Raw genomic sequence first — 25567 nt, 5'->3', positions numbered from 1 at the left:
TTGATGCCTTTACTTCCACTTTGTTTCAATTTTGCTTTGAGTGCATTTGGTGATTAAAACATTTCGTTTATGTCTGTGTCTGTGTAGGGTAAAAACAAAATTATTATGAAAAAATAAAAAACTTCAACTTAATGTGACCAGTGAGCTGGTAAATATTTGGGTTATGAAACTGACTGTGGTTGATTTTAAACTGTGTGTAGCAGGTGGACACAGGCTGAAGAACTGTGTTTCCACTCTTTAATCATGTCAGTTATGATACAGTATCTTATGACAACAGTACAGCTGACAGGACGTGTACGTTACTGACTTATTTTTCTTTCATCCAGAGAACTCATACGAAGGTGCTCCATCCTTATCCTCCTGTGAAACTGTTACCATGGCAACGTGAGTAATACTACTGTCTCTAATGCTGCATTCACTCTTGGAGCGACACAGCGACAGGCTACAAGTCATTTTCAATAGAAGCTGGTGACATAAAGATACAAACTGACGTCTGACACTGCTGACGGTTGTGATGCGCAACAAATTGAAGTTGGGTTGACCTCAACTTTTTCAGCTCTCCAATGATGCAGTGAAGTGCTGTCTGTTCGTCCTGGAAGAGGGATCCCTCCTCAGTTGCTCTTCCTGAGGTTTCTACCGTCCCCCCCCCCCCCCCCCGTTAAAGGGTTTTTTGGGGAGTTTTTCCTGATCAGCTGTGAGGGTCCAAAGGACAGAGGGATGTCGTATGCTGTAAAGCCCTGTGAGGCAAATTGTGATTTGTGATATTGGGCTTTATAAATAAAATTGAAAAAGAACGGAGGTATAAGACCTCACATGAATACAGCAGCAATCAAATTATTACTAAAGCCAGACAAAGACCCCACACTTCCTTCTAGCTACCGTCCTCTATCACTAATCAACAGTGATATCAAAATTATCTCAAAGGCATTTGCTTCTAGGCTGGAGAAAATAATCGCATCAATAATTCATAATGATCAAACGGGATTCATTAATGGCAGGCACTCAAGTAATAACGTCAGAAGAGTTCTTAATCTGATAAGTAAAGCACAACGCGTTAACACAAAAGCAATTATTGTTTCACTTGATGCAGAAAAAGCCTTTGACAAGGTCAACTGGTCCTTCCTATTTGCCACCCTGAGTGGATTTGGCTTTGGAGAGTCATTTATCCAGTGGGTATCAGCCTTATATAATTTCCCTAAGGCCACAGTCACCACCAACGTGACATCCGTCGGCACAGCAAGATCATAGGTATCCACTCCGCCAATTCAGAGCACGAAATTAATTTATATGCCGACGACATTTTACTTTATCTACAACAACCGAAATCGTCTTTACATGAAGTATTTAATCTCATAACAAATTTTTCTAAACTTTCGGACTACTCCATCAACTGGTCCAAATCGACAATACTGCCAATAACGGAGAACTCTTGGAATCCTGCAGACCAAAAATTTTCTCTCTCTGTGGGCAACATAAGATATCTTGGCATAAATATTTCTTCCAAACTATCAGACTTGGTCCACCTGAACTTTAGCCCGCTGCTAGATAAGATCTGTGGTGACCTGAAGCACTGGAATAATCTTCCCATCTCCCTCCTGGGACGAATAGCCACAGTTAAAATGAAAATTCTACCCCAAATTAACTATTTTTTTCCATGATTCCATTCACACCCACATCAAAATGGTTCCTGTCATTTGATTCTGCAATTATAAAATTCTACTCAAAGAACAAAACAGCAAAAATTAGCCTAAGCACCCTTCAGAAAAACAAATTGGAAGGGGGATTGGACGCTCCTAACTTTAAATATTACTATTTAGTTAACCAGCTACAATACCTATCCAAATAGTTACATCCTAACGAAGACTACAACTCCTGGCTCGAACTAGAACAGGCGGACTGCAACAATATAAAACCCAATGATTGCTTCCACCTTATCAGCCTGGTGGAAAACACTAGAAATCACAAACTCTCCGATAGAACCTTGCTTGCTCTCTCCAATTTGGCACAACCCGGATTTTGAAATTAACAAAAGACCTCTCCATTTTAGCACATGGGAGATGAAGGGAGTAACTCATCTCCACCACCTTTTCCAAGACAATATACTTATGACATACACAAACTTATTTCAAACTTTTGAAATAAGAAATGGAAATTTTCTACAGTATTTACAATTGATAAAAACAATCAAGAGGAGAATTCCAGCGCCTCAGGACACTTTGCAGCTACCAGAATTTGCCAAACACATTACAAAGCTTTCTCCGAGCAATAAGAAGAACCTTTCTAAGATTTATAAATTACTGTCAGAGACCAGTTCTATACATTTACCAATTTTAAAATGGGAAAAGGAGCTGGGTGTATCACCGGACCCTGACTTCTGGACTCAGATATGCAAAAATACATTTAAGATGACAAGAAACACTAATATACAACTTACCCAATTTAAAGTACTCCACAGAACACACATCACCCAACAAAAGATGAATAGAATGGGCTTTAGTCAATCTGACACATGCACTCAGTGTACTCAGAACACTGCAGACACCTACTTTCATGCACTCTGGTTATGTTCACCTGTCCAGCACTTCTGGTCAACAGTCACTCAAAAACTCTCCTCCATTTTAGACTGCAGGATCCCATTATCTCCCAACCTGTGCTTAATTGGTGACCTGATGACAATTGACCTCCCAAACAGCCACTGCAACTCTCTTCTTGTAGCTCTCGCCATCGCCAAGAAAACAATCCTAGTCAATTGGAAAGATAAACAGACCCTCAACATCAAACATTGGCTGAATCTCCTTGTAGAACATATTTCGTTGGAGAAAATATCTGCTGGCCACAGAAACCAATTAACATACTTTACAGAAAAATGGTCACCATTTATCCACTCACTAAACGTGTCTGTATAGTGCCACTCAGCCTGTGAGCATATGCCACCTGTACATATAAATATTACAACTCAAGAAAGACTGTTGTGTAACCCCTAATCCCTCTATCTCTCTCACCACAATACACCACAGTGGTTCATCAGAACTCAAGGTCTTAAGCATGTGTTAGGTGCACCGCGGGGGTGGGCTGCTCCTCTTTTTGTTGTTTGTTTGTTTGTTTGTTTGTTTTTTCCTCCTTCTTCTCCGCATGCACTGTCGCTATATAACTCAGGACTTAAGCACCTGCCCCTCAATCCCCCCTGCTTGTTCCTTACTTTCTCCTTGACACACTTTGGTGTATCACGGCCCTCTCTGGCTCATATTAGGAAGTTTTTCCAATAAAGGCTGATAGGCTAGTCTCCAGGGAGGGTGGGTGACGGTCACAACCATGCACAAGTATGGGTATAAAATACTTGACTGCAAGATTAACAGCGCATCAGTCTTCATAAGAAGCTTACACCCTTTCGTGGCACTAAGCTATGAAGACCAATGCAGACAGGTAAAAAAAAAAAAAAAAATATATATATATATATATATATATATATATATATATACAGTACAGGCCAAAAGTTTGGACACACCTTCTCATTCAATGCGTTTTCTTTATTTTCATGACTATTTACATTGTAGATTCTCACTGAAGGCATCAAAACTATGAATGAACACATGTGGAGTTATGTACTTAACAAAAAAAGGTGAAATAACTGAAAACATGTTTTATATTCTAGTTCTTCAAAATAGCCACCCTTTGCTCTGATTACTGCTTTGCACACTCTTGGCATTCTCTCCATGAGCTTCAAGAGGTAGTCACCTGAAATGGTTTCCACTTCACAGGTGTGCCTTATCAGGGTTAATTAGTGGAATTTCTTGCTTTATCAATGGGGTTGGGACCATCAGTTGTGTTGTGCAGAAGTCAGGTTAATACACAGCCGACAGCCCTATTGGACAACTGTTAAAATTCATATTATGGCAAGAACCAATCAGCTAACTAAAGAAAAACGAGTGGCCATCATTACTTTAAGAAATGAAGGTCAGTCAGTCCGAAAATTGCAAAACTTTAACTGTGTCCCCAAGTGGAGTCGCAAAAACCATCAAGCGCTACAACTAAACTGGCACACATGAGGACCGACCCAGGAAAGGAAGACCAAGAGTCACCTCTGCTTCTGAGGATAAGTTCATCCGAGTCACCAGCCTCAGAAATCGCAAGTTAACAGCAGCTCAGATCAGAGACCAGATGAATGCCACACAGAGTTCTAGCAGCAGACCCATCTCTAGAACAACTGTTAAGAGGAGACTGCGCCAATCAGGCCTTCATGGTCAAATAGCTGCTAGGAAACCACTGCTAAGGAGAGGCAACAAGCAGAAGAGATTTGTTTGGGCCAAGAAACACAAGGAATGGACATTAGACCAGTGGAAATCTGTGCTTTGGTCTGATGAGTCCAAATTTGAGATCTTTGGTTCCAACCGCCGTGTCTTTGTGAGACGCAGAAAAGGTGAACGGATGGATTCCACATGCCTGGTTCCCACTGTGAAGCATGGAGGAGGAGGTGTGATGGTGTGGGGTGTTTTGCTGGTGACACTGTTGGGGATTTATTCAAAATTGAAGGCACACTGAACCAGCATGGCTACCACAGCATCCTGCAGCGACATGCCATCCCATCCGGTTTGCGTTTAGTTGGACGATCATTTATTTTTCAACAGGACAATGACCCCAAACACACCTCCAGGCTGGGTAAGGGCTATTTGACCAAGAAGGAGAGTGATGGAGTGCTGCGGCAGATGACCTGGCCTCCACAGTCACCGGACCTGAACCCAATCCAGATGGTTTGGGGTGAGCTGGACCGCAGAGTGAAGGCAAAGGGGCCAACAAGTGCTGAACACCTCTGGGAACTCCTTCAAGACTGTTGGAAAACCATTTCAGGTGACTACCTCTTGAAGCTTATGGAGAGAATGCCAAGAGTGTGCAAAGCAGTAATCAGAGCAAAGGGTGGCTATTTTGAAGAAACTAGAATATAAAACATGTTTTCAGTTATTTCACCTTTTTTTGTTAAGTACATAACTCCACATGTGTTCATTCATAGTTTTGATGCCTTCAGTGAGAATCTACAATGTAAATAGTCATGAAAATAAAGAAAACGCATTGAATGAGAAGGTGTGTCCAAACTTTTGGCCTGTACTGTATACATTTTTATATATATATATATATATATATATATATAAATATATATAAATAAAATTGATTGATTGAAGTGTCAGCCAATCGTATGGTTTGTTTCTAAATGTGGTGCTATGTTATTTAGCTGACACAATGCCAGCTGTATGTGCATGTGCAACGTGAGTAATACTACTGTCTCTAATGCTGCATTCACTCTTGGAGCGACACAGCAACAGGCTACAAGTCATTTTCAATAGAAGCTGGTGAGATAAAGATACAGACTGACGTCTGACACTGCTGACGGTTGTGATGCGCAACAAATTGAAGTTGGGTTGACCTCAACTTTTTCCGCTCTCCAATGATGCAGTGACGTGTCAACCAATCATATGGTTTGTTTCTAAATATGGTGCTATGTTATTTAGCTGACACAATGCCAGCTGTATGTGCATTGTGCTGCACACAGGGATGCAATGTGGCTGCAAAATGTGATGTTAAAATGGAGCTCAGACACTGATCAAAAGCACAGATATGTTGCTGACCAAATACAACCTTTAGATGATGTTCAGTGGAGGTGCTTTGTGGCAGGTAGCAGACACACACAACATTATTTGGTGATGAGGCTGTAAGTTTTAAATGCTGGACTTATCAACCTAATATCAGATACTGTGTAACTGCTCGGCCTGTAGATGATTAGTTTGTTTATACTGTATAGACTCATAGGCTAAAAGGCTTTTACTAAAAGATCCCAGCAAGTACAGTTATTTTATTTATTTAATTCTATGTTTAGCAGTTGTTGTTTTTTTTACTGTGTCTTTACTTCTCTACAGGAAAGTCTCATCCAAATATGACCACATCACCTGCAAAGTTCTGATCCAACCAGGATCTCCTAATGTTTACAGGCTGAAACCAAAGAAAGAGAATATTGGAACTCTCACAAGAATGACTCTGGGTGAAAAGGATCCAAGCAAGTTAAAGAAAACCATCTTGCTTGTGGGTGCAACAGGAGCAGGAAAATCTACACTGATCAACGCTCTGGTCAACTACACCATGGGAGTGAAGTGGAAGGATGATGTCTGGTTTCAGATCGTAGAGGACGAGGAGAAAAGTCAATCAGAAAGTCAGACAACAGATGTGATCGTGTACGAGATCTTTGGTTTTGAAGGTCAAACTCTGCCCTACTCTCTGACCATCATCGACACTCCTGGATATGGAGACACCAGAGGAACTGATCATGATGACATCATCAGTGAAAGGTTATTAGACTTGTTCCGCTCAAACGATGGAGTTCATGAGATTGATGCAGTGGGTCTGGTGATGAAAGCAAGTGTGAATCGACTGGATGACCGACTGAGGTACATCTTTGATTCAGTTGTGTCTCTGTTTGGAAAAAACATGGAGAAGAACATTGTTGCCCTCATCACACACTCAAATGGAAGAACTCCTAAAAATGTTCTGAAAGCCATCGAGACTGCAGAGATTAGATGTGCCAAAGATGAGAAGAATCATCAGCCTGTTCACTTCCTGTTTGATAACTGCCAGCATGAAGACAGGACAGAGGAGACTGAAGCTCTTCAACAAGCAGATAAAACAACAATGAAAGGACTGAGTCAGTTCACAAACTTCCTGGAAAAAACTGAATCTCAAAAGCTGAAGGAAACTGTGAATGTTCTGAATGAGCGAAAGAGACTAGCAGCCTGCATGAACAACCTGCAAGAGAGAATTGAGTTTATTGAAAAGAAACAGAGTGCAATCCAGCAGAATCAGGAAGCTCTGAAGAAATATGAACAAGAGGTGAAGAACAATAAAGAGTTCACTGCAGAAGTTGAGGAGGTCTACAAAGTTAAAGAACCTGTCAGTGAGTGGAGATGGTGGGCATTTGGGTTAAATTATGGAGGAGCTGTCTGCTGCACTGTCTGCAAGGAGAACTGTCACTATCCATGCACACTGGCCTGGTATCCAGAACACTGTGAGGTCATGAAAGGAAAGTACTGCACTGTCTGTACCGGGAAGTGTCCTGTATCAGCTCATGTGAAAGAAACGTGGAAGTATGAGAGCAAGACAAGGACAGTTCAAATGACCAAACAAGACATGAAAGAGAAGTATGAAAAGGGTAAAGCAGGCTGTGAGAAGTCAACAAGCCTTCTGGAAACTCTTCAGCAGAACATCGAGGAACTTGAGAAGGAAAAAGATCAGTGGCTGGAAGAAGCGTTCCAGCATGTTGAGAGTCTGGAGCATCTCGCCCTGAAAGTTAATTCACTGTCCACTTTGGTCCATTTGGACTTCCTGATTGAGAAGATGAAGGAGAAAGGAGACACAGAGAAGGTCACGAGACTGGAAAAGATGAAAGGTCAAATGGATGAAAATGAAGGAATCAAAGGAGCAGTGTCGTACAGGTTTGGTAGATTAACAGCAGCTGTTAAAGCAGCAGTGAAGTAAGTTGTAGATGAACAGAAAGATAGTGGGGGGTCAGCTGTGTAGAAAACACAGTCCACAATGTTGGTGAAATGTGTTTCATTCTGTATATATTAAGTGTGATGTTGATGTAATAACTACATAAGAACATTCAGATGTAATCACCTTTTAAATATCAGATGTGTAATTCCTCAAACAGCGCCCTCTGTGGTATTTAATGGCTGTTTGTTTTTGTTCTTCCAGTTTAACTTCACTGTACAGATTAGAAAACTGTTTGGAGCAACAGCTCTGGTTTTAAATGGAGTGAGGACGCCCCCTGCTGTTTGATGTTGAGTACAGCAGCTCCCCTCCTCTATCTTTAAACAAGACATTTATTTTTCTTTAGTTTCTTTGTGTAGGTTCATTGTTTTTAAGGTTTTCTAATGTGTTTTTCAGTCAGTACAAGGCTGTGATTCATTCTGATGTTGACAGAAGTCTCATTAAACTGGTGGTGGGACAGTAACACAACACTGAGACATATATGATATAAACTGTACTGAACATATAAAGTAGTTAACCATGATGTTTCCTTCTCATGTTAATCAGTTTGTACAGAGGATGTCACAGAATTTAGACACAATGTCTGATGTATTTACATTTGATTTATATTCTGATCAATGTTATTATATACTATATATCCTGGTGTGTTGGTGTGTATTCATGCACATCTATATATCCTGCTGTGTTGATGTGTATTCATGCACATCTATATATCCTGGTGTGTTGATGTGTATTCATGCTTGAGATGACTAGTTAAAATATTTCAGATGACACAGCTCATTTATGTTATACTGTGTCTTTAACAAGCCATATTATCAGTGATTGATATATATTCTGATGTTCTACATGAAATCGTTCTGACTGGAGCCGTTTTCTGTGAATCATTAATAAAACCTCTGCTTGATGAAGTCAGTTTGCTCTGAGTTTATTCTGTTTGATTGTACGACTTAATTATATAGACCTGCTCCTTGCCTCAGTGACATAGATACAATCATGTGGTAAAACCAGAGACACTAGAAACACCCATAGTTTAAATCAAACACTTGTATTTTTGCTCCCATTTTTCACAGGTTAAAGTTAAAGATCTTTTTAATTCCCTCAATAGATATTTGTCTCTTAAACTGTGGTCACAAATGTATTAAAGTCTGTGTTTGTGAGCATGTGTCCTTTTCCAAGATAATCCATCCACCTTACAGGTGTAGCTTCTCAACATGCTGATTAAACAGCATCATTACTACACAGGTGTGTCTTGGGATGGTCACAATAAAAGGACACTTTAAAATGTGATGTTTGATCTTTACAAAAAGACATGTATTAGTATTTCACAGGACTAGTGCTACAGAAATACATTTTTGGGTCCTAAAGAATCAGTCAGTGTCTGCTGTGACATCATTCTGCCTCACGCAGTGCGACACTTCTCCTTCACATAGAGCTGATCAGGTTGTTGATTGATTGTTGGTCCACTCCTCTTCAGTGGCTGTGTGAAGTTTCTGGATATTGGCAGGAAGTGGAACACGCTGTCGACACGCTGATCCAGAGCATCCCAAACCTGCTCAATGGGTGGCGCCTGGTGAGTCTGCAGGACGTGTAGCAGGGTTAATGATGCCACTTGCCATTACTTGCTCCTGGTTGTCATCACCAGTAATTATATGGTTTTAATTATTTGATTTCTATCAGTCCTGGTTATTTCCATCTAATATCAGTTTTCCACTGGGACTAGTGTGAAGTTTTAAATGAGTGCCGTCTGCTGGGCCTCTGCACACTGGCAGGGTGAGCCCCACAGATTAGCCCCTGCAAACTGGAGCAGGACACCCCGCTTATTGTTGCCAGTCTGCAGTCTGACCCCATGGTGAGTCACATTTCTGATAAGCTCTCTGAAAATGCTTAGAACACTATGTTTTCAGGTTGAGCTGTCACAGTGTTTCAGAAGGCAGTGGTGTAAGATAGTTAGGACAGGTCCCAGTGCACGCTAGCTACTAGTTACAAGGTACACACACACACACACACACCACTGGCAACTGTTCATACAAGATCCAGATGAATCTAATTAGGCTTTGCTTCTTTTTCCTCCTGTTGGTTTCTCTCTCGTCTTTCTTACTGCAGCTTCTGTGTTTAAAAGACACGACTGCTCACTGGACCTGTAGATGCGCTCAGCTTTTCAATCTTGACAGATTTTGCGCCTAAACTAACTACCAGATATCGTCTCATCTCGTCACATGATCAAAGAGACTTGACATTAGGCAACATCAACATACGAATGTTACCCAGCAATCATCACTGCATACCTGATATGATCTCATGATCTTAACGTCAAAGATCACAAGAAATTATTCATTTAACTGAATAGTTTTTAATATATATACTTTATTTAGAGTTTTTATAGTTCATATAGAATTAGCATTAAATTGTGACATACTTCTACTATTGAATTCAAAGAAAGGAAAGAAAACTCATGATAGAGTTGGGCTTACATGAACATTGATCATCTTGTTACAATACAATGTTCTCCTGGGTAACTTTTGGTCCAGAAATTGATGAAGATGCCTCTTGATGTGCTCCACCCACCTAAACACCTCTGCAGATGGAGTATCTCTCCTCATGGCAGCAGCACTCCCTGATGACACTTGCCTTTATCTGGACACATTTTCCCCACAAATACAACATGCTAATGTTATTAGCACAAGCCTATGGCATTTTACATTGTATAAATTAGCCTAGCAGCTAGCAGAGATTTCCTCTGCACATATTTCAGCCAGGATGAATCACACACAGTGTGTGGAGGCTTTATTGTCTTCACAATTTATTGTTTCTTATCTGTGAAATTAAAGTAAATCAAAGCTTTGTTTCCACTGAGGGAAATGGTTTCAGCTTACAGAGACAGACAGGAGGTCTGCGTTACTGTGACGTGGCGTTTCATTTCTGGGGAGGTGCATGTCAGCCTACGGCGTAGGTACGGCGTCAATTTGACACAGAGGTATAAATACTGCTTAACTGATGCTGTTCAAATCGATCGCTGACTGATCGTCCTCTGCAGTCTCCAGTTTTGGTGTCTGAATTTCACAGATTCAATCTCGGCAAACAAGCAAAATTTGACTCTACTAAAAGAGAGACTCAACATCAGCGTAATCAAAACCACCAGGTATGTCACAGTGTGCTGACACACACTGGAGTACACTTAACATCACTGCAGCAAGGTGAGAAGTCAAACCACCGGAAGGCAGCAAAAACAAGATCTTCAGTTAAATTACTCTGTAAAGATTTTTTAAAGATTATTTTTTCGGGCTTTTTTGCCTTTAATGAATAGGACAGAGTGAAATGGGGTGAGAGAGAGCGGGGGGTGACATGCAGTAAATGGTCGCTAGCCAGAGTCGAGCCTGCGACCGCTGCATCGAGGCATCGCCTCTGTACATGGGGCGCCAGCACTACCCACTATGCTACCGACGCACCACTCTTTAAAGATTTTAATCAGAATTTGACACGTTGAATACAAACAACTTAATTATTTTTATTTGTGAACTCTATTAAATATCAACCACAGAGTGTAAATTCAGACAGATGGCTTTCAAAGTAAAATACATTAAGTTATATTTAAGTTTCAATATAAAGTATTTAGAAAGATTACAGTTTAACAACTATCAGTTGCCTCTTAGATTAAAATAGTTTGGTCATTGTTTGCCTCTAATTTAATTTGATTTCCTTTGTGTTTGAAAGTGATGTGATTATTATTTGTCTCATGTGCAGCTGTTGAGTCCTCAATGGTTTTTATTTCTGTTTTCTGTTCGAATGGTTCCAGATGTGCCATTTTTAAAACCTGTCACCTTGAAAATGTTTCTGTCACCCCTCCATGAACTGTAAATATAAAACAAGACCAAGAGAAGTGACCTTTAAAGGACCATACCTGTGTTTTAGTTCAACTTTACATCACTGCTGAACTTTGTTTTAAAGCCGTAGAGTTTAAAAATGTCTTTGACCTTAAAGGAACGGTTCAACATTTAAATATATCTTCTTCTCATAGAGTCCGATGTTCAGATTGTCTCTACAGTAAATATGAAGCTACAGCAGCTGTTAGCCTAGCTTAGCATAAAGACTGGAAACAGATGGAAACAGTTAGCCTGGCTCTGTCCAAACGTACAGCCAGGAGCTGGTGGGTGGCCATGTGAGCACTGAGGTGTGCCTTTGAAAACCAGTCAGCACGTTTGAATCGTAGTAAATATGTTGAACTACATCAAAACACAGGTCTGGCCCTTTAAATGTGTTTAGCATGTAGCGAGGTTAGCTCTGGTGCAGTGAGTGAGTGTATGTGTACATATGTATGATATCTTTTTGTATTATATGGGCTAATTAATGATCCACAGACGGTGTTAAAGTGACTTTGTATTTATTGTGTTCCTGCAGCCTGGTAACTCTTCCTCACACTGTATGTTTCCTGATCTCAGTCATGTCTGATGGGACTGCTGATTCTGCTGATCAACTATTTTATGTTCTCAGTATATTTATTGATCTCAGCACAGAGTAGATATAACTTGTTGATCTTTGTTGTAGTGAATTATTAGGACAAAACAAGGTAGTGTGTTTGTTACTCTACTGCCTGTGTTGTGTCAATAAAAAGTGTAACAGACTGTGTGGTTCTGTGTGTTTTTGTTTTCCTTATCTTCAGTTACTCTCACTCACCTGGAAACTATCAGGTGAGATCTGAGGAGGAGCACGTTCAGCATTCACTGAAGGCTCACCTTGTTAGGAGGCAGAGGTGGACTTTGGAGTCATGATTTCACAGTAATAGGGTCACAACTCAGAAGCTGGGTTTAGCAGACAGTTCAGTCGTCCAGAGAAGGTAAACATCTCTCTGAGCGTCTGGAGTGGAGGTAATGTCGCTGACTTGCTATCATAGATTTACTTTGGAAATTCTGGTTTTGGAGGATTTAACAACTGTGGGACGCACAGAGGTGTAATTTTAGTGATCCTGCTTTGTTCAAAACCCACTTTGGAGTTCTGTGTGACTGAATTTTATCGCAGCATATGAGTCAATCTTGCACATGGACCTGAGCCTGATCAGACAGCTCGTGGATAGCTGTGGAGCTGCAGAGAGTTTGAACATTGAAGACTGAGTGTGCTCCAGCTCCTCCAGATAAACAGGTAAACATAAAACTAACAAAACAGGAAAATACTTTTCATCCAACAGAGAAGTCAAGTTAAAAAAACACTTAAATCTGAGGCCAAAAACAATCCGCTGAAAACGGAATTGTTTCTCATTTTCGTTTTTAAAAAAAGTTCCGTTTTTAGACAGTAACGTTTTGATACATGCCAGGCCAGTAGTTGGCAGTGTGACTTTGTAATGAAACACGTGCTTCCTTCTACAGAGCGGCTAAAGTTTACCGTTTTGGGTTGAAATCGTTGTTGTATATGTAAAACAGACTGAGCCATGTTGACCGGCTGATCTGAGAGCAGGTCACTGAATTATTTTTAATGTCTTTGTTTATCTCCACAGGACTTGATGGACCGCAGAATGTAAAACTTGTTCAACAGACCTTTAAAATGGCATCGAGAGTAAAAAGAAGAAGGTGGAGCATCGACCATCCTCCGGCTTTTTCAAATCTTACGAAAAGTTTAAGTATGTATTGATTGATTCATTCATCAAAGTATTTGACAGAAAGAAACCAAGGATGAGAGGGATCGTATGTGGCCTTAAGAAGATCGCTGCTGAAGTTAAACGGATGAAGCAGAAACCGAAGAGTCTCAGAGTCACAGGCCTGGCCTCTGCAGCAGTTGGAGTTGTAGTAGTATCGGCTGCAGCTCTGTTCACTGGAACTTTCAGCTTCCCAATACTTGGAGCAGTAACAGTGTTTGTCGCTGCATGTGCTACTGCTGAAGTTTTCACCGAGAAACAGTTTACGCAACAGAAAAGAAGCAGAAAAATAGTGAAGGAGTTCCTGAAGATTGTTGAGTTACTGCGAAGTGAGCTGGAGGAAATAAAGAAGGCGTGTGAAGATCTGCAGAGGGAATCTGTCGGAGCTACAAAAGAAAAGATTGTGAGACTGAGAGACAACATTAACCAACTGTTGGATGATACTGCAAAACTCAGAACCTCTACAACCTCAGACTGTATTACAAGCATATCTGATCAGTTTAAGAAAGCAGTTGGAGAGTTTGAAAAGATGAGGAGACAGCTAAAAGACATCAGAGAAAGTATAGACACTGAGAAATAAGTGGACTTGAATGATAAGAAATTTCTGTAATAGTCTGCTATAAATCCTCTGATACTTTGCAGCAACAAGATCCCATTTATCTTTTGAATGAGACATCCTAATGAAGAACCAACATTGTTTTCCTCATGCCATTTTTTTTCATTTAGACATGTGAGGTGAAGTTACTGATAATGGAGGATCAGAGTCTTCACTGTTAATGACTCCAGTTTGTAAAGAAAAACACTGAAACTCTGTATTCTACAAACTTGTGTCTGACTTACAGCTGAAATCTGTGGATGTGATGTTTTTCAGACTTGTGTTACAGAGACATTAAGGGTTATGTATGTTTTTTATACAACAGTTAGTTCCAACCAAGCATTTTGATTGGACAGGAGGCACTCCATAGCCCCATCTCCACCAAACCCTTTCAGTCCAGTCCCTTTAGAACCAGCAGTAAGCCTTCAGACATGGTACCTAGACCCTCGGTGTGTTCAGACAGTCCTCTTAAATGTGGGCGGGGTTGTTGTCACTCACTGCTCCGTCCAGCACTCGCTGTATTTCCTCATCAGCGGTGACACAGATGGAAGTCTGCACCTGGTTTATCTTCCACAGAGAAACATATTTCCACAAATAACATTTGAGTTTCATAATAGATGGTCAACAGAGGAGGACAAAGAAAAGTAGAGAAGCCTGAATACTTCATTGTAAATCTCCAGGCGTGTTCATATGACATCAGAAGATGTCGCAACTTACTGATTAAGCTGTTAACTCATCATAATCATGCGTATGCCACCAAAGTGAGTGCGAACACACTCTTATTTCACTGGTTGCAAAACCAATTGAAACATACAGATAATGTACCTGATGCAAAGTAGGTGACCTGGGGTAACGTGTAGACCTACACAAGGTAGTGAGCTAATGTACAGGATGTTAGGATGTTATTCCTATGGTCAAAGACAGACTTCCTTCTCTGGTTTCTGGCTTTGAGAGAGCAGCTCCTGTTCACAAATATTGATTGAACTTTTCTAGGCCATGGAAATAACACACTGGAATTCTTGATTTAGGTGGTGTTCCCCTTTAATGTGTTGTTGTAATCTGTGGTCACTTCTTACTGTTTAATAATAGATGGCACTTGTAGAACTGCGGTTGTCCTGAATATCAGCACTGTGATTATCTTCCTACAATCAAATCACAGCCATGCTGACATTAAGAACAACCACCCTCCCTCTTGTGTGAGAGGCCTTTGCTTAAATTACATTATATATTTTATGAAGGCTTTCTACATTAACATGTCCCTTTAACTTGAAGGGGGAGTAAATGTCATTGTGAGTTTATTTAAAGGAACATGTATTTGGTGGAGTTATCTGCTTCATGTTTAACATCTGACAAATAACCTATAAAGTCAGTGACGTCTGATAAACAGTATGTTGGACTGCTGGAGTCTGGTTTAATATTTGATCTAAGATGTTGGAGTGTGACACTCAAGTTATTTTATGGAGGCTAAAATTTCATGTTAACTCAAAAAATACAAGATGCAGCTTGTTTATTCTGAGTTTGTGACTCTCCTCTGCCTTCTGTCATGACACTCGTCGGTGAGCTGAAACTCAAATGTCAGTTTTAAGTGAAACCAGCAGTGATGTCTCCTGCTGGCCAGCAGGTGGCGTGAGCTGCATATTGTATTGTAATTATACTATTTCATTCAGTCTGAGGTGCAAAGATGCATAAGTGACATCAACACAGGAAGTGATGGACGCAGGGCTGAGCTTCTGTTGTTGTGCATGTTCCAGGTTTGGCTGTCGAGTCCAGTTAGTCCAGTGTTATGTATTATGAGTTGTGTTAATAAAGTTAACAAAAGTCAGCCCACGCCTCCTGATGATAAGTTTAAATAACACCACAGGAACAAGGGCGATACTAACTTCCACCTCGGCCTAAAAATCCCCATCATCCTTGGAGCATTCTTGACCCACTTCCACCTCAATAACCCATCAATGAAGAAGCAAACCACAACGAAACCTAAACTTTCTAAAAAAGTCGACAGACATAACAGAAACAGATGTTAAGTAGTACACCCACTAGGGCCCCAGAGAATGCCTTTCAGCCTTGCAGTAAAATTTTCCCAGTTGCTACTCGCAGTACTGCAGTGAAAAATTCCCAAAAAGCACTTTCCCCACAGACATTATTAAAAACACAAGCAAAAACCATTTGTAAAATGGTTCACTGGACACCTCGCACTGCAAACAGGATCAATTGTGACTCTTTGTGACACTTTCCTCAAGCCGAGAAAAGTGATTTAAATATCAGTGATGTCAAAACAATATAAAGTCTACAAGCCAAGCCGGAACACTTGGTGAAATAGTTACACGTATAATCAGTGGCCTGCATTCTGCAGAAGTAAACCAGGTAGCTAGAAATTTTTTGGGTAACCCTATTTGAATAAACAGGCGCCATCTTGGCGTCCAGTATCTCGTTATCATTAAACTCTACACCCACTTCATTCACAACCATTACACCACTGCCACCCCATTTATTTAAAATGTAAGAAATGGAAATGAAAAGAGCTGTAAAATAAATGTGGCATCATGACATAAAGGTTCACTGAAATAAATAAAAGTAGTAATAAAAAAAAAAAATAAAAAACAACTTACAACAACAAACTTATTTCTTTATTCAATAGGCATATTTGTGTATTTACATTAACTAAAATGGCCGTCCATAGTAAAAACCTGAGTTGACAAAAACTGACAGATTAAACGTTTATAACCAGACAGAACCAGTTTAAACTGGTTTTGATAGCAGTGCAGCAGTTTGACTTATCAACACATTTTGCTTTAACACTGCAGCGTTACAGGACGCAGTTTATTGTTGGGAGAATCAGTTGTGTCTTTAGTCATCCAGGAATTATACTTTACTTAAAACACGTAAATAATCTTCACTACTTTTTAAATTTTACCCAGGTTATAGCTAACACCACTGGGTGAGCTACATGCTAACTGACGCAGACGCAGCTAACGTTAGCTTAGTCGTGTGAAAACGGTTGAAGTTAGCAGAGAATTAATGTCCATAATTTCGGTTACCAGAGAGTAATACCACCTGGTTGAAGACTTATTGTCATCAGCAGAAGGTAAGTATGTCGTGTTTTATTTTTAATACGGTACAAATTCGATTAGCGCGTTAGCATGCTGATATGAGACGTTAGCTTTCAGTGTGGTAGCGGTCCACATTAGAGGTGCTGTGTTTGCTGTAGCTAACACCTGAAGCTAAAACTCCCTCTGTGTGATAAAGTATATGAGCTGTTGGTGGATTAAAGAGACTGAGGAGACATTTGTCCTCATGAGACAGAGAAGACCATGAAACTGTCCATGGACCCTGTGAGGAGTAGATGTCTCCTGCCTGTTACAGCTTCCTCATCAACTGTTGTCTCCATCCAGACCTCGGTGTTGGACTGTTGCAGCGTCCAGCTTCTCTTCAACATTCCTCGTCTGTCCTCCATCTTCCCCTCCAGGCTGCAGGTAACATCCCACAGACGTATGAGAACACACTAACATCACGTGTGTGTTTTATTTTGCTAGCTTGCATTAGCCGGTGCAGCATAAATTTGTTTTAGGCCTTTAACTGTCAAGCCAGGACGTGTCCAAACTTAATTCATGGTGTCATCTTAGGGATCTCAGTGATTTTACTTTTTGGAGGAGAAGTGGTCACATAGCAAGGGTGTGTTAATAGAGCCCGTTCAGGTGAGCGTAAAGGCCAAAACACACCAGTGGCAAACGCTGCAGATCTCTCGTCTCTCTTTCTCCCAGCAGTTCTTCTTTATCTGAGGAATTTTTCATCACCTGAAAACTGCTGTAGGTAGGACTGACTTTATACATATGTATACACACACACACACACACACACACACACGTCCCTGCAACTTGTGGGTCAGGATGTTTTGAAAATGTTCATTACTGATTCCAAAAGAATATTTAATACATGTACTGATATCAGTTATTTTAACACCTCATGATTATTAATCACATGCACAAGTTAAAGCAACAGAAAACACAACGATTTACAGAAAGATCAACAAAACTAAAAACTGCTTTTCACTGTAAATAAAATATTAAAGTGAGTTCACAAAACAAGGCATAATAATAGAAAACACAGAGGCATTTGATCAAATCCAGTCTGTATTAAGAAACAAAATCATCAGAAAACACATTAAACAGAAAATAAAATAACACTTGACATGAAACTGGATAATCCCAAAACAAAACACAAACAAGACATTAAACAAACATTATTACACTAACAATCACAAACCCAAACTTTTACATGGAAAACACACAACATTCAATAAAAACAAATTCCTTTCACATTAAACACTATTGATATATTATTTATGACATATCACTTACTGCAAAAGGTAAGTACATATTGTTCTTCATTTTGTCATTTTGAAATGTTGAAACACATGCTGCCTTCACTTGAAGCTTGTTTGGTCGTATTTTCAACTGTGTATTTCATGCTCACTATGTGCATTTGAGACGTTGAAGTAATGAGAAAACTGATGGACAAAAAAAGGACCAATGTAAAGGTAAGTTCACGCAGTGATTGTGCTCCTGAAGCAGTATAGCTAGATGTTTGTATCCAGGTGTTGTTAGCTAGAGAAATTGAACATTGAAATGAGGTAGTCAGGTGTTTAATATGTAGGAAGTAGTAGGATAATAAGCCAGGAGGAATTATCTGGGTGTTTAGACAAGGTCTTTAAAAGTCAGGTGGGACTTGTTAGTTTGATATGGTGTCGACAGAATTCAGACTAGCATTAAGATTCATTACTGTGATAAATATAGGCTGTCAGACAATAGACTTTATTTATTATTTTATCCACTTTGCTTCAACCGATCACCACCAAAATGGTATCATCTGTTCCTTGTCCCATTATCCACCTTTCTTGAACATTTCATCAAAATCCGTTCCTAACTTTTTGAGTTATTTTGCAGACAAACAGAGTTCAGACTAGCATTAAGATTCATTACTGTGATAAATATAGGCTAGTTAGCTAGGTTTAGCATGTATATCAAGCCAGAAGGAGTTGTTAACTGAACAACTTAACGTGCTAAGTGTTAGACAGGGTACTTAGATAAGAAAATGTAGTGGTAGTTTAATATATATATATTTTCTTTAATTACTGTGTCTTGTTAATTAGCCCTAGTTAGTTAGAGGCACTTAGCTAGGTGTAATGATTTGGGTGTAGTTAGCTGAGTTTCATGGCTCAGTTCACTGAGGATAACATCTAATTTTTGGGGGGAATTTGGATAGTGGTAGTACTGACTACTGACACACACAAACACACACTCCTTATTGCACTTCTCTCATTAGATGACTACACAGACTAACTTTGGAGTGAAACTGTTTCCGTACTGATTCAAAAAGAATACCTGAACTTACCCTCTGATACTTAATATTTTAATACTTTTTGGTGGTAAACACATTATTATGTGAACATAACAGGAAACATAACATCTTAGAAAAAAATCAACCAATCAGAAAACTGTCTCTCACTAATGTCAACAAAATGTAAGGTTGATTTTACAAAACAAAATACAACACACATAAACACATTTGTTAGATTTGTTAAATCCGATCAGTATAAAGAAACTTAACATAAAAAACATAGTAAAACAGGATATAAAAAAGCACATAAAACCAGATAACCCCAACAATCAGGACAAAACAGGAACAAGAAATTAAACGTTATTACAAAAGCAACCCCAATATTTTAAGAATGAAATCAACAAAACATAAGAAGGCACCGAAGAGGCACCGAACCCCCCAACCGCTCAGAGTGCCTGTCATGGGCAGCCCACTCTGACATCTCTCCACTTAGTGCATGTATAGGTGCTGTTTGTGCGTGTGTGTGTTTGGACCTGTGTGTAATTGACAACAGAGTGAAATTGAATTTCCCCTTGGGGATTAATAAAGTATATAAAATAAATAAAGAAAAGTATTGATATACTATTTATGGCAAAAGGTGAGTACACATTGTTCTCTATTTGTGTGATTTTGAAACATTGAAACACATGCTGCCTTCACTTGAAGTTTGTTTGGTCGTACTTTCAACGTTGACTGTCAAGCACACTGGATTTACATTTGAGGGGTTGAAATTATGAGAACACTGATGCTGCACAGCTGGCAAGAAAGGAAAGAATCAAAGGTAAGTTGAGCATCAGCGTAAGTCACAGTTTGTGATCTGTTTTCTTTAACACAGTAACACTCCCACTTGGACCAGTACACCAGTTTGTTTGTATGTCTTTCGAATATTTAGCACAGCAGTTATTGTGCTCCGGAAGTAGTTAGCTAGATTAGCCCTAGTTAGCTAGAGGTACTTAGCCAGATGAAATTATTTGGATGTAGTTAGCACATGGGTCAGTTCACTGAGGAGAAGTAGCCTGGAAATCCAGACCCAAATCTAGAAAAATTTAGGGGCTGGCCATAAGTAATGCAAATGGCCCAACTCGAGGGGCGGCACCAAGCATGCATTTGTAAATATCACTGCACACAATTGGATAACACTACAACCAATCAGAACAATACATAGGGTGACGTATCCAGAGCTTAGCTACCAGTGGAGCTAACTGGTAGATTAGACTCTTAGCGTATCCGGTCAGCAAAACAGCCAAAACGTCCTTCTTGCAAAGGAAAGATTTGAGCGCCGTCTTCTGTTCCTCTTTTAGAGAAAAAGCCAAGTCTAACTCGTTCATTGTAGCGGCCAAAGCCGTTTCAAACAACTGGTGTTCATCCGTAGCCATCTTGCAATGTTTACTGACTGATTCCGGACTTCGTCGTTGCAGCGCTGTCATCATCTGTTTAGCTCGCCTCTGGCCCGCCTATATCACATACACCGATGATTGGTGCAGCTCGGTTTCATGGGCATAGGTAATGAGCATCATTACTGATTGGCAGAGTGACTTGCTGAGCAAATTCAAATTGTGCTCTCGCAAGAACTCTGGAATTCCAGGGTAGAGGAGAAGCACAAGTTTGTGTGAATTTGTAATGTTAAACACGCTGCCTTTACTTGACTTGTTTGGCCATATTTTCAACAATGAATATTGTGCACATCATTTGCATAATGATAGTTTATAAAGGATTCAAATTCCACATAAGTCATCAACCATCTATATGTGTTTACAATAGCTGCTGAAATTAGCAAGGATTCTTTTTTAATATTTTAGCCTTTAATTGCAAGACGGTTAAGCGTGAAAAGGGGAGAGAGACAGACATGCAGCGAAGGGCCACAGACCGGAGTCGAACCCGGACCGCTGCAGCAACAAGCTTGTACATGGGGTGCCTGCTCTAACCACTAATCCACCAACACCCCATTAACAAGAGTTCTGTTGGCTAAAGTTGACATGCGGTCTTGTCAAACTGTTTGGTAACAGCTGATGTTCCCTGAGATGAGCTCTCATTGTTTTCCTTTTGTGCAACAGGTAATTTCATCCAGTAGGCTACAAAATCATATGATGAGATGACTTACTGTACACATGTGATAAGGCACCCTGTCTTGTGTGTGCACCCTCTACTTGCTGCAGTCAGATCACTTGTATCCGACCCAGATACAGCAATGCTATTTTCTGATTGGCTGATAGGTAACTGTATGTTATTTATTGATTGGCTGATGGGTAGCTGTGTCTTATTTTTATTGGCTGGAGCGTGGTAAGTGCTTGTTGAGCTCTACAGTACCCACAGCGTCTTGAAACACATTCCACAGGGGTGTAACTTCGTGGGCGTTGTCATAACTTTTTTTTTTTTTTAAAGATTATTTTTTGGGCTTTTTGCCTTTAACTGACAGGACAGTGTGAAATGGGGAGAGAGAGAGAGAGTGGGGGGATGACATGTAGCAAAGGGTTGCAAGCTGGAATCTAACCTGCGACCGCTGCAACGAGGAATCGCCTCTGTACATGGGCACCGGCACTATCCACTACGCTACCGACGCCCTGTCATAACAATTTTTTTATGCGTGAGAAATACCAGGTGTGGCGGGTGAGAGTGTGAAAAGGTTAATATGCGTGTGTCACACTCTCAAAGTGTGAGACTTGAGAGCCCTACAGTAAACACAGTCCCACTTGTACCAACACACTAGTTTGCCTGTATGTTTTGTAAGATTGCAGTGTTTGTGCTCATGAAATAGTTAGATGTATTTATCCAGATGTTAGCTAGGGGAAATTAAACATTGAATTGAGGTAGGAAGGTGTTTAATTAGTTAGGAAGTAGTAGGACAATAAGCTAGAAGAAACTACATTTATAAGGTCTTGTAAAGTTAGCCATAGCATGTTTCTTTTCCTGTCATTTACTACAAAAGGCAAGTATAAATTGTTCTCCACTTGTGTCATTTTGAAATGTTAAACACATGCTGCCTTTACTCGAAGCTTGTTGGGTCTTGGTTTGAATCTGAGTTCCTCAAGGCTTCATTCTCAGGCCTCTTCTGTTCAACATCTGTGTGCTCCCACATATTGCCAACAGCAATATATCTACACACAGATTTGTATAATGATCTCTATATATGGGACTATAATCCCATACAAGCTCTGAATAAATGCCTCAACAAATCAGTGAGTGGATGCTCCAAAGTGTCATCCAGTAAAATGAAGATAAAACAAAACAACTGTCTTTGGACTCAAAGACATATCAAAGAATAATCTGACAACGAAGGTCTGTGAAGGAGCGGGAGATGTGTGGACAGCTTGGCAGGTAGGTAGGTGTGGTGAAGAGGTGGGGTGAGTGGAAATTTACTGCGTGAGCTGAGAGAATGACTGAGAGAGAATGTCTGGCAGGTCAAAAATGCACACTGTGATAAAAGCAAAGTCAGTGTGGCATTGTTTTCTTTGTTGTTGCCTGTTATAAATGAATGAGACACATGTCAGCGAGATAGAAATTACCCTTACTGTGCACAAAAGTAGTGTATGTACTTGGGCCTCAAGAGCCCTTCTGGTGCTGACAGACACATACAAACTTCGTGGAGTGCAAACTTTTCCCCCCACATGTGTAAAGTTTGAATGGAAAAAACATTTATGAAAGAGGTGCCCTTCTGTTCACTTGAGCACCTGTCCCACAAAATGTCTGTGCACAGCACTGTATGTCAGTCTCGGTCCTTGTAGCGCGTCAGTGTTACTCAGTCTGCAGAGAACTTGGCTGCGAGAGGTCTGTTATTATGAAAATAGAATACACATGCCGATGTTTTGGTCTCTGTGGACTCAAAACAGGAATAAACCTGGGTTTGACAAGACGTGCCAGTGTCCAGCGTTTGATTGTGCAGCAGAACACAGTGCAGTGTAGGTGGGATCAGCAGACCATTCTGGCTACACTGGTTATTTAAATTATTGTGGCGTATTTATAATGAACACTACAATTTATATTCAGCCTCAAAATATGTCTGAAAAGCTGAAAGTCAGAATTTAAGTACAGATACTTGTTGCTATAGAAACAATACACCATCTTGTCTTGTATTGGTGTAAACTGGCAGTTTTTCAAAACATTGCAGATCAGTGTGTTGCAAGATTCAATTTGTCTGGTTGCAAATTTTTGGTCTGAACTGGACTTCAGACAAGAAGAGACCACATCAGTCCAGGTCCCAGGTCTTTGCTCTGGCTTCCTGTTTGTGACAGAATTGATTTTATACTATTGTTGGTTTACAAAGCACTGTATTTTTTTCCTGATCTGCTGTCGTGTTGTGAAGCATTCAGACATCTCAGATAGTCTGGATCAGGTCTGCTTTACGACCTCAGTGTCCGAACTGAAACTGGAGAAGCAGCATTCAGTTTTTATGCTCCACAAATCTGGTAAAAAGAAAAAACTTCCAGAAAAGCTGATATATTTATTGTGTATGTGTACACAATATTGTATTGTGTATTTTAAGTGTCTTTTTTTTAACTTGTCTGGTGTTTTATAACTTTACTTAATGCATTTCTGTCTTATGGAAGGCACATTGAATTACCTTGTTGTTGAAAAGTGTTTTCGGAGATCTTGTTGTCACGTGATTTCAGAGAAATGGTCTGACTTCAAACTGTCAGAAAAACAGGAAGTGAAGGGAGGGCGGAGAGATCTCAGAGTTTGATACTCATAATACGATATAAAATACACGTTAACTGAACCCCAAAAGGAAATTCATGTATAGCTGCAGCAACTCAGTGAAGAAGATAAATGATTACAACATGTGATGTAGTATGCACTGCATGCTGACACTGCTGACAATGAACCCTTCTGACAGAATACAAGAACATCTTTACTGATGCAAATGTGTTTATTTCTGTCCTCGTAACTTCAGATGGACTTACAGCCTCTAATATAATCAAATCTTAAACAATAAGTACAATTCATTGACACATCAGCACAGAGGAACAGTTTCTATTGTACTCAAGAGTTTACTGCAGTCAGTAGATTATGAGACTGTTTCCGGGAAACCACAGGGTCTCCACTCCTCTGCTGATATAAAAGCTGAGCACCTGTTCTCTCTGCCTCCTCAGTATCCGGGACCATCAACACAGGTAAGAAGACTTTAAGACAGTAATTATGACATACTTTAAAATGTTAAGATCAGGAGTTAATACCAGATAAAAGATGCATAATTATACACTATCCATGTGCAGCTGTTGAGTCCTCAAAGGTCACTGATCATCACATAACTGATAACTGAACATACTATCTGACATTCATAAGTCATTCATATCTTATATAAGAATGACATTTAAATGATAAGAGCTTTGAATTAACTAAGATTTGTTTTCAGTTAAGGTTTAATTCATAATCAAATCATTCTGAGAGCATGAGAGAGACTGAAGCTTAATTTAACACACTGACCATAAATTCTTGATTTTGAGATGGATGTTTTTTCTACAAGACAGAAAGACAATATTTCAGCAGTAACTGCAGCAGATCTTTGGAACAATTTTCACTCTGAACTCCCACATGTCCTGAAAGCGTCTGACGTGTTACGAGCCACGTCAAACTGCTTTGATGCCTTTACTTCCACTTTGTTTCAATTTTGCTTTGAGTGCATTTGGTGATTAAAACATTTTGTTGATGTGTGTGTCTGTGTAGGGTAAAAACAAAATAAAAAAAAATAAAAAACTTAATGTGACCAGTGAGCTGGTAAATATTTGGGTTATGAAACTGACTGTGGCTGATTTTAAACTGTGTGTAGGAGGTGGACACAGGCTGAAGAACTGTGTTTCCACTCTTTAATCATGTCAGTTATGATACAGTATCTTATGACAACAGTACAGCTGACAGGACGTGTACGTTACTGACTTATTTTTCTTTCATCCAGAGAACTCATATGAAGGTGCTCCATCCTTATCCTCCTGTGAAACTGTTACCATGGCAACGTGAGTAATACTACTGTCTCTAATGCTGCATTCACTCTTGGAGCGACACAGCAACAGGCTACAAGTCATTTTCAATAGAAGCTGGTGACATAAAGATACAAACTGACGTCTGACACTGCTGACGGTTGTGACGCGCAATAAATTGAAGTTGGGTTGACCTCAACTTTTTCAGCTCTCCAATGATGCAGTGAAGTATCAACCAATCATATGGTTTGTTTCTAAATGTGGTGCTATGTTATTTAGCTGACACAATGCCAGCTGTATGTGCATTGCACTGCACACAGGGATGCAATGTGGCTGCAAAATGTGATGTTAAAATGGAGCTCAGACACTGATCAAAAGCACAGATATGTTGCTGACCAAATACAACCTTTAGATGATGTTCAGTGGAGGTGCTTTGTGGCAGGTAGCAGACACACACAACATTATTTGGTGATGAGGCTGTAAGTTTTAAATGCTGAACTTATCAACCTAATATCAGATACTGTGTAACTG

The 25567-nt window shown here is 39.9% G+C and overlaps 1 protein-coding gene and 1 long non-coding RNA gene across 15 annotated transcripts in view; both read left to right on the top strand.

Annotated features, from left to right (window-relative positions):
* Positions 1-25567, top strand: part of LOC125906049 (uncharacterized) — a 181656-nt gene that overhangs the window by 21469 nt on the left and 134620 nt on the right. For 2 of the 14 annotated variants that reach the window (XM_049604444.1, XM_049604443.1), the window contains exons 2-3: positions 327-384; positions 5907-8438. The exons of 1 other annotated variant lie outside the window; for it this stretch is intronic. In XM_049604444.1, the coding sequence (XP_049460401.1) occupies positions 377-384; positions 5907-7515 (1617 nt within the window). In that variant the 5' untranslated portion in view covers positions 327-376 and the 3' untranslated portion in view covers positions 7516-8438. Of the gene's footprint in view, positions 1-208; positions 385-5906; positions 8439-23744; positions 24233-24895; positions 25073-25567 lie in introns of those variants that run through there. 11 more of the 14 variants (XR_007451738.1, XR_007451737.1, XR_007451739.1 and 8 more) reach the window with 10 other exon arrangements.
* On the top strand, positions 16792-17582 carry LOC125906094 (uncharacterized). Its single transcript, XR_007451751.1, has 3 exons — positions 16792-16833; positions 17141-17221; positions 17510-17582. It is a non-coding gene; the product is annotated as an uncharacterized LOC125906094 (long non-coding RNA).

The sequence above is a fragment of the Epinephelus fuscoguttatus genome, linkage group LG18 (genome assembly GCF_011397635.1).
Source record: "Epinephelus fuscoguttatus linkage group LG18, E.fuscoguttatus.final_Chr_v1".
NCBI classification, from domain to species: Eukaryota; Metazoa; Chordata; class Actinopteri; order Perciformes; family Serranidae; genus Epinephelus; species Epinephelus fuscoguttatus.
Note: the sequence above shows the minus strand (reverse complement) of the source record. Positions and strands in the feature narration are given on the sequence as shown.